Raw genomic sequence first — 10,574 nt, 5'->3', positions numbered from 1 at the left:
AGTTGTGTATGTTGTGTAGATTTGATTCTTTTTATGTACATTTCAGTGATCGTAAATTGAATGAGAAGTTAGTTTCACGCATTGTTTAATATATACAAATATTTAAATCATGCTGATCAATAGCATCACTGACTAAAACTAAAAAATCATTGATTTTATCAATTCGTACGCATTTCTCGAACATAAGCCACGGATTCTAGCATGTTCCATGGTTCTTGCACAGATTCACTCTGTCATGCGCGCATTATTCGTTCTTTGTTTAAACTGGACACATGTGTCGATGGATTATCCTGGTTGCATGGACACAACACGACACTTCATTTCTGTGGGTCGAGAGGATAGCAACGCACGCATCGTATACACTTTACCTTGGACCGTACAATCACACGGATAGGTAAGTGGACACGTAATATTGAAATTGTTGACGATTAACTATGAACATATATTAGCGTAATACGAATCATTTACTCCACGCATCCGACTGTGTACCAATTTCAGAACCCGGTGTGTTCACATATAAATTAAATTATAATTATTAATATTACAGTTTAGTTCCTGATTATTATTGCAAAGCAGATCGATTACAGTCTATATATAATTAATGAGAATAATTGAATATCAAAATATAGACGGGTAGATATTGCAATATTTGACTCGACACAGTTGAGTGTATACGGTGTTAGAAAGACGGCAGCACTTTATCGTGGAGTGACCGCATCCAATCCTTCAACGTGTTCTTCCGGCGTAAACAACTTATATTGACCGTTCGTAAACGATCTTTTAAAAAGAAATATGAACCTGCATTACACAAAATTTATCAATATGTAGTTCAAATTACTGCACTGCCTATGTCAACAAAAAATATACTAATTATTGTGAATTGGATTCCTATACCGGTATGTGGTTTTTAGTCAAGATCAGGTTATTGGAGTATTGGAGTTATTGGTTATAAAACATGCATGAACTCATTTACTGCGTCATATTGCATTTTATTAGCATTTGCACATTGATATCCCGTATATTAGGCCTAATACGTCCGTTTCAAAGCTCGCTGGATTATTTTCACAGGTGTGACCGTACAGCAAACTAATACAATGGAGTACATACAATATATAGAACACATCCCGGTATGTGCTATTGTATGGAGATTATAAACGACTGAAAAACACTAACTGAAATGTACTGATTATTAAATTACTCATGTAATGATATATCACTATTATGAAACCATAACTCGAAAATTCGATTTTATCGTAACTTTACACTTTATCAAGTTCATCTTAGGCCGCATTTGTTTCACTATCTGGCTGTCGATTCCATCTTGAATTGTCGTGGTGAACAATCAAAAACACGTTTACACAATATGACTTTTTTTATAATTTGTCATTTTGGTTGCTGAAAATATTAATAATACAATCGCATAAATTCACATATTTTTTTTAAGTTTAAATAAAAAATGTGTCTAGATTTGGGCCAATATTCATGTCATATAGACAGGTGAATAAAATATGCTATTGATTTTGTATATTTAAATGAGATATGGACTGAAGCGCAAGCGCCACAATTTTCGCATCTGTGCAACGTTGTCTAAATATTGAATTTTGATATTTTTACCCGACCCTGGTTTACTATTACATTACAATATGTTACATGTTACAACATAATGAAAACACGTAATGACCATCATCCTGTCATTACACGGGTGGTCTGCATTTAGATATGTGTAGATAATGTAAATGTTTTGTTCAATCTCAGACGCGGCGGCACGAAATTTTGCATGGGGCGAAATCTGCTCAACATCGCACTTTTTTTCAAGGTGACCGCTCCCCGGTGCCGCCGCCACTGAATCTTATATGAACATTGCTGTTCTGAACCATGTTAGTGGTTGAGGTGGCTTAATATGAACATTCCAGACTCAGAAATCCACCAGCCCTTGGTACGTAGTTTGGAGATAATCTCATACATCTCTTGACACCTAGATTGAAGATGAACCGGCCCACCTATACACACCGGGTCGTTGACACACAGATTTTAACACAGCGATTGAAGATAACTTGAAATCCCCACACCCCTTGACACACGGATTGAAGATGAACCTACTTTTGACACAGATTGAAAAAAAAAACACTCACCCATTGATACCTGAATTGTAGACTTGTGACCAAGAATAGACCAAATATAGCAAATAGTCGGCCATGGAAATTACATTCATCCAATCAAAACGTTTCTAACACTAAATATGTGTGACATATGTTGAGTGGAGCTTAACCATATACATAATTGTTGTTTTATTACATCACAAACACGCTGCACAAGCTGACCACGACACTCTGGGTTATAATATCCGAGGTACAATGATTAACCGAATATGCACTCGACTCAGAGGCAGTGTCGTCCAAAGGTAACGGGGTATTTGACTGATTCTACGTTAAAAGAAGGCGGAGTAGTTGAATTTAGTGTTTTTGTTTTATCCCACACTCCTTGTTGGCAAAATCTATAGAAAGCTTTAGTGTGAGTACGCAATAATCTAGTCAGGCACTGCGTGTTGACAGACTGCTTACTGCCCCATTATATTCATATAGCCATTTTGTGAATTTTAATAACTAACTTTTCAGAAATGCAGCGGATTACGGTTAATATTTATGGGCCTTAATACAATCATAGCCGCGCATGCGTAATACGTTCTCTACTGTGAATAATTGCGATTTTCTTTCCTTCCCACAGTGTTTAGGCTCTTGTATATTGATCATCATGAAGCTTCTCGCCTTCCTCATTTTCCTGTGTGCTGTGTCTGGAATTTCTCTGGCGTCCATGGATTTCTTTTTAGACCCTTCAGCAGGTAAGTAATTGTCAATATCAATACAACGGATCACGTCCGAATAACAGCCTCCTTCCGGTAACGCTGATCTGATATGGCCCCGAATAATCTCACTCGAAACATATATTGAAGTAAACATTTTCACCACCAGTTCCCTCTTTTCATCACAAATCCACAAAAGGGTCTTATATAGTCTGCACTTCCCTTCAGAGGATTGGGACAAAAATTGCCAAATTGTTTGAGTAAAAACAAAAAATTGATCAAATTTCGTCTGTTTGCCCCAAATGAGGGTTAATTTCCAGAAATATTGAAGAATATTAAAAAAGGTGCAGACAAATTTGGGCGAGAAAATCTGGTGGTGAAAAGGTCCCCGCACATTTGTTTCGTCAAAGTTATCGTGAAATATTTTGAATTTTTTAAAATAATTTTCTTTAATGTCTTTGTCTTTTTCAATTTTTGAAAAAAAGGGACAGAAGTCTTGCGTATATTTTTTTTATTTTGGTGTAAAGGAGGGTATATTGAATAGATAATTAACCTAGAAACGTGAATACAATAAATTCAGTGCAGATGATGCTGTGTAATAGTACTCGTGGATTTTTATAATAGTGACATGTGGCAAAGGAGTGTCACCAGCGGCCATAATGCAACCTATTCGAATCATTGTAATTGGGAAAGAGTTTGAATGTTTTAGTATCGCCGATAAATAAAAAAAATAGGCAATTATCATATCTTGACAGTTTTTGGAGGGGGCTGGTATATTTCAGAAGAAAAACACGTCGCCAGTTAATCGACTTTACATACTCATTTTTCTGAAACAGTGCCATGGCCAACACAGTACATTCTCGTGAAAGTTGGAGTCAACTGTGTTGTCCGGCAGTATGTCATGAGTAGATCGGGTGCAGTGCTGTCAAATAGGCCAGCAAACTGTACATATATACAAATGTGCACGGGTTACGGCACAGATTTGAGTAACACCACGTACCGATCGGCGCATCTACAAAATCACGGTTTGCCGACCACACTCACAAAGATTCGTTGATTGTGTGGATCTACACGATATATCGGTCGAACCCCCTAAATTTTGGAAGTGAATAGATTTATGATCGTAGATTAGAACATAATAAAAGAAACAGTATTAATTAAAATAATTACCATCGTTTAAATCACTTGACTCAGTGAGGTAACTATCAGACTCAGCTGAAATTGCATAGCAATGAGCATTTTGGTGGCAACGAGCTTTAAATATCAGTCGTGAAGTTACGCCGTCTCAGCTCAACAGCATCCAATCAAAAAAGATTGTTATAAATGGGCAAGCTTTTATTCGTGATTCCGCGATGGTGTAATGAAGATCGCGTTCAAGCAGCTGATGTGAAATATTAAAACAACATTGAAACAAGATTGTAATGGTAGTCACTCTCTGAAAGATGTAATGGCCCTGAATAGCTCTTGTGCTAGTGTTCGCTCAGTTAGTAAAGTATGGGGATTGACACGACAACACGACATTGTACTTTCCTAGTTTGCTTCATTAGTTTTGTATTCTTCAAATTAATGATGGCATAAATACTGTTTTGTTCCAAGTGTATCAGCCAAATGTAGTCAACTTATTGTATTAATACGTGAAGCCTGTGTTATTGGACAATAGTGTACAGCTACGGGTTGAACATATCATTAAAAAAATGTCGAAGATTTATCATCACGAGTTGTATAGGTCGAAGATCTTCTTGCAGCCAACAATTTACCCCACAGTGTGTTGTTTCAGCACTGAAACTATGCGATCAATTATATTTTTCAAACATATTTTTTACACGTTTTTTTGATGTCTTTAGAAGATTTACTATATTTTAGTGGGTTCATAAAAAGGATATGTAGTCATTGAAGTCTATTGAGACCACTGCCACTATATGCATATTATTTTACCGCCCTCTAAAAACAAATTTACAGTGAACCAAAACATTTACATACTATAAAAAACTTGGTGATATGCCATTGGTTACTGAATTTATTTTGTTAGATGCAATTATTGTGCCAGCTATTTCTTATGGTATCTATAGGGGGTACGAAAATCGAGAGGGTGCAGACAACATTTAGCAGATATCTACTTAGCGTTAATAGTTGTACAAACAATGTAGCGATGTTGGACGAATGTGGAAGGCTGCCATTTTGCTGTGGTTATTTTAAGCGTTGTATCTCATATTGGTTAAAATTACTTGAAGTAAAAAATAGCTGGAACCCCAAAACATGTTATATCATGCTTTATAAACGATTAGACAAGACCGGCAGACTTACTTGGGAAACCCACATAAAAATCTCCTGTTCAAATATGGTTTCGGCATTGTCTGGCTTGAAAAACAAATTGGAGATACTGCAAATTTCTTAGAGATATTTACTCAAAGAATAAAAAAATGTTGTCAGTAAGAATGGCATGTCTCAATTTCACAATCATCCAGGCTGTGTACTTTCGGAAAAATCAAAGTAGTATTATAACCTGGTAGATTTATTGGCAAGTAATTATAGACTAAAATATATACTGACGAGTTTTCGCTGTTTTGGCCATAAACGTAATGTTGAATTAGGCAGACACACAACAATACAGTTAGGTAAATACATTTTTAGTTTTTGCAGTGATACGTTTGAATTTAGCACGGTAGAAATTGATATTCACTTTGTTTTTATATGTCCATTTTATAATGATCTAAGGGCTGATATTTTGTCAATAACCCTATGTAATTATGCAAATACTGTCAGCCTGGGCTTACTTCGTCGCTACACAAACTGCCACACCATATATTAACTAGCTCTGTATCTTTTAAAAGTTTTCAAGTGACGAGATGAATATGAATCCAGCTGAACTTAGTACCATATGTTTACATGGATGCTGTATTGTTTTTAAAACGTGCTATGCACTTGTCTACCCATTACATTCTTTTCTACGATGGGCTGAGGCCCTGTACAGAAATAAAATTACATAATACAAAATTGACTAATACTAAAATGAATAATTGTAGACAGATTTCGACATGAAACTGTGTCACTTTTATGTGCGCTAACATCTGCGAAGAGCGAAAAAACTAGCATTCTACCTTAAAATGCGTAGACAATGATGCTAAGATACGTACAGTCTTGTCTTTTTTGTGTACACCATTTTGCTGTAGTGGATCTAGGGTGTGGGTGTGTTTGTCTGTGGGTGGAGAATGGCTCAGGACCCCTTATCGAAAATGGTAAAATAGTTCAAAGATTGTATGTTGAAATAACTTACCAACGTAACACAAAGTAAACCAATTGAATTAAAAACCGAGAATATAAAAATGTCTGTATCAGAGCTCAAAGACTTTTTTTGAATAGTATAAAGTTCACACGTTTCACATCAAATATATTATTGTTGTTTTCGAACCCCCTATTCAAAAGTGCTGGCTACGGGCCCGACCAATCGACATTGCTGATCCCACCGGTTATATCGCCGATATGTTCATGATATAACACAGAACGACGTCAACTTGCATAGTTGAATACTCACCTAGTTGGCAGTACGATATCGCCACTCAATATCACTAACACGGTCTGCCTGGCAGTACGATATCACCGCGGTGTCACCAAGCAATACTGTTTTCACGTCTACTAGTTGACCTCTTGATATTGTCGATATGTTTGCTATACGTGGGTATCAGGCAATAATGCTGTCACGTCTACATTGGATGTGATATCACAAACACGTACACGTGGCAGTATACAATACCGGGAATCATTGTCGTCATTTTTGATACCCATATATCAGTACCGCGATATTGTACGGAACGATACCAACTAGCGATATGTATGATATCACTTGCGGGGTACGTTACGGTAGTGTGATGTAGCCGCGAAGTATCAAAATACCGCCTGGATCTGAACAGGTCTCAAACTCTGTACATCTGGCGTTATGTTAGAAGCCCCATCATAAATTCATACCCTGAATTTATTCATTTTTTCCATACATTTTACCCAGGGCAATATTAAAAATATTGACTTGTTGGGGTCACCATGCTAACTTTCGAGAAAATGATAATTCAATCAAGAATTTAGTGGATAGTGGCCATTTTGTCAGTATTATAACGCTTTTACCATAGGTTCCTATGGCAGAAATATGTCATATCAGGGGGTTCTGGGATCATAGGCTGAACAAATCATATATATACATTAAACCAAAGTATTTTAGGTTTTTTTCTCAATACCTTTTTTCCAAACGTTTATTTTAGGGAACAGGGAGCCAGAAACATCGAACCATCATTATTTCATGGAAGAACCACATGACACGACCGTTGCCGTGGGCAACACCGCGATATTCGAATGCTCCATTGGGAACAAGAAGGGATTGGTTGCGTGGGTAAAGACTACGGGGCCGAAAGATCGGACCATACTGAGCTTGGACAACTCTATCATAGCAGATAATAATCAAATTCTGATCGGAAGTCGAGTCGGAGGCAGGGACTATGCTTTAATAATTACGCATATCACACACGAAGACGAGGGATTCTATACGTGTTTTGTGTCAGCTGGTGGAAGAGATTCTCCCATTATCTCACATAGCGCTTTGTTGACTGTTGTGTGAGGTTTTTGTCACGGTGTGAGGTATATGTTAGTTGCTAGGGGTATATATTAGTTGCTAGGGGTGGTGTTAGACAAAAGGACGGGAACAGTCTGGCTCACGCGGTTCAAGGGGAGGGGGGTCATCCGTTCCAGACCGTGAGGACGATGAGAGGGAATACAATATAGTACTAATAAAGGCAAAATCATTGTATAGTGTAATGTACCACATATTCTTACGTTGCAAAAGCCAAGTCAGTTTGGATAATCTTAAACTAAATCTGGGTATGACTGATCTCAACCTGTTACGATTAGTTTACTTTACATGACGCATGTCAATCACGTGACAGTGATATTATTATTTGCCATGATTTGAGTACTGAATATTTTTTTCTGTTATTGTTATACGTCTTGCTCTGTTTGCTTTAAGTTGAATACTATTTGTTGATACTAGATATTGAATACGTTTCAATTGATCGATTTATTGATTGATTGATTCAAGAATGTTTTTTGAATAATTTATAAATTAAACTGCAATACAGGTTAATTGTACTTAAGTTTTTAACTAAGTATGGAAGCGGTATTGTGTTAAAGGACTGGGCCATTATTTCTGTCGGGGTGTCTAGGATACGTGAACATTTAGAACTTGAAAATGAGCTATGGGAATATAGCAGAGATAATGTTCATGCCTAAACATAAAATACATCCATTAACTTTTCTAGAAACTTTTCATCTAGAAAGTATTTCTTTATTATCTATAAACACATACAGTTATATTTGATAACATAGTTAACAAATAATATTTCAAGATTGAGGCGCACCTTCTAGATACTTTTTTTTAATTTAAAACCGATATTGTGCCCAGGCTGTGCAAATTGGAGCTCTTCCGCTCGACAGTTCAACATGTGCAGCTTGCAACATTTTTTTCTTTTTGTGATTTACTGAAATAACAATATCAAAGGACACATCTGGTATAATATTGTATCAATAAGGATCTGTCGTCAAACGGCTGGTGCATGTTTATCAACATGGAGAGACGACTAGAGTGACTTGATTTCTTGCATTTACAGAACGTCAGCCATATTTATAAAAATCATCGACATGTTGTCCCTGACTATCTTTGAGCTCGAGTCAGTGTGTGTTTTGTCTAGACACCACTTTATTTCAGCTTATTTAGTTAAAAAGACACACGGTGTCAATATACAGTTGTCGAGTTGCACTGGTGTTCACTGTATGGGCCCTCGAGGATGTTTTATAATGGTTAATTATATAGGGCATAGTTAGTGTGTGTGTTTTGCATAATCATTAATAATGTATGTTAATACGTACTGGTATCCACCAATACAACATGTATGAAATCATGTCTCAATAAAATTTTCCTTTTAAAACAGAATTCAGTTAGTGATATGGCTATTTAAATGTAATAACATTAATTATGCAAATTACGGTATGTTTATTTCCTGGCATCACAAACTCTATAATTTAAAAAAAAAAATATTTTATGCTGGCACTCAACAGAGGTTCAATTGAAAACTTACCACACACTTTGTTCGATTATATTTTGCAATCGAAGCAAACTTCATAAAACAATGAACATAGCACTCATTAAAAGTGTACAACAAATTCGCACAAATTATTCATTGTGTTGCAGTACTTTACAAAAGCACTCATCGTCTCACTGGAGAATTAGCGAATAAACCTAGTGAATATGCACAATATACAATAATGATACAATTTATTAGTATTATGTACCTATTTAAATATACAATCGCAAACAAATAGTAAAAGTTTATTCGTGTTTTCTGCATGGTATGGCTTAGTGCCGCGGCCAACATCCAGAACAACATATCACAGTTTCAAAGAACCACCTATTGAGGGCGGCACGAAAGCCGAAAAGTAATAATGAGCTGTATTTTGTAATGACATTTCGTCAATATTCATAATTGAATAGAGGTTAGGCTCAAGAAGTCGTTGGGTCTATAATTCTTTGTTTATTTCAATCTATCTAGTACATTTCTTATTCGGTTGTATATGTTTGATATGACAATAGTTGGTGGCGTGCTTTCTAACCGTCGTGGATGATTCCGGTTTTTAGGCTGGCCATCGTCGTAACGACGATCAAAACAATAACAAAAGTGTGAACGGGCTTACTTGTTTTCCTTACTTGTTGTTTACGTCACTGAAACGATCCGCGTGGGCGAAACTTAAAGCGGGGGAGTCGTCACCTGCGCATGCGTCAGATGGCCATAGCGTGTCATTGTTTAAAGCGCGGTAGTCGTCGCGCTGCGCATGTGCAAGATATATGGGTCTCATATATACAAAGACGGCGACATTGACTGTTGCGCAGTTCAACGAGTACAAACTCAGACGTTACCAAGCTTTATTTAGTTATTTTTACGTGTTTGAAAGGTATCGAAGTAGTCACCGGTGGTAATTAGTGCATATCGCGCCCAGGTCGAACCTCATACTTGTGATTCCGTTAGAAAAGTGCATTGCATTGTGGGAAAATCAATGTTTGTCAACACAAATGTCGCACGTGCGCAACGCGATGACCACAGTTCTTTAATGTGTAACGCTAACCGCCAACCGATGGAACACATTGCAGATAACTTTGGTTAGGTTGAGAAACAAAATATGCAGCGCCCTCTATTGGGTCGTTTTCGACTTCGCGTAGTACTGTCTCGAAAAAACACAAAAACAGTTAACTTATCTGAAAAATCGACGACAATGTAACACTGTGTACATCATCCGTAAATCTAAATGTACGTATTTATTACCACCTCGATGTAGTTTTTTTTCCGTATAAATTGAGTAGTCTGCCCATGCGCCAAACCAAACGCAGTGTCTCCCAAACATTGCTTATCGTAATCTTTTGTGATCCGCGAACCGAAAAGTTGAATCGTAATCAGTACAACTAAGTCGATAGATCCTGAGACATGTCATTTGTTTTTTATCATATTTCTTCAACTTTTACACGTAATTTTGTTTTGTAACTTACAACTATTATTTGGATAATTTGATATAGGTTTAGAAAATCACAAAAAAACAAAAACAAAAACTTAAATTTAGCAACGAACGTGAGTCGCTATCTTAAGTGTTTACTGTTTATGGGAAGCAGTTAACTCAGCTGCTCGATAATAGACGTCAGATGAAATCATTTTGAGCAAACATAATGCTGTTAAATTAACTAATTTTG

At 36.6% G+C, this 10,574-nt stretch overlaps 1 protein-coding gene across 2 annotated transcripts; it reads left to right on the top strand.

The window, feature by feature from the left end:
* Nucleotides 1–299: 299 nt before the first annotated feature.
* Nucleotides 300–7,930, top strand: LOC100378217 (synaptogenesis protein syg-1-like). Of its 2 annotated transcripts, none has more exons than XM_002734009.4 (3): nucleotides 300–394; nucleotides 2,725–2,839; nucleotides 7,051–7,930. In XM_002734009.4, the coding sequence occupies exons 2-3, from the start codon at nucleotides 2,752–2,754 to the stop codon at nucleotides 7,401–7,403; spliced, it is 441 nt and encodes a 146-aa protein (XP_002734055.1). In that variant the 5' UTR covers nucleotides 300–394; nucleotides 2,725–2,751; the 3' UTR covers nucleotides 7,404–7,930. The 2 variants fall into 2 exon arrangements, with proteins under 2 accessions (XP_002734055.1, XP_006815635.1); XM_006815572.2 differs by lacking the exon at nucleotides 300–394 and adding an exon at nucleotides 2,305–2,401.
* Nucleotides 7,931–10,574: the final 2,644 nt, after the last annotated feature.

This window comes from Saccoglossus kowalevskii, chromosome 6 (assembly GCF_978046115.1).
Source record: "Saccoglossus kowalevskii chromosome 6, keSacKowa6.1, whole genome shotgun sequence".
Classification (NCBI taxonomy): domain Eukaryota; kingdom Metazoa; phylum Hemichordata; class Enteropneusta; family Harrimaniidae; genus Saccoglossus; species Saccoglossus kowalevskii.
This window is presented reverse-complemented; position numbering and strand designations above follow the sequence as displayed.

Bases quoted from the DNA above. Each gene is read 5' to 3' on its own strand.
- LOC100378217 (XM_006815572.2), top strand. From the start codon at position 2,369: ATGCACTCGACTCAGAGGCAGTGTCGTCCAAAG. The intron at 2,402-2,724 runs GTAACGGGGTAT...TCCTTCCCACAG, and splicing joins AGAGGCAGTGTCGTCCAAAG to TGTTTAGGCTCTTGTATATT. The intron at 2,840-7,050 runs GTAAGTAATTGT...CGTTTATTTTAG, and splicing joins CTTTTTAGACCCTTCAGCAG to GGAACAGGGAGCCAGAAACA.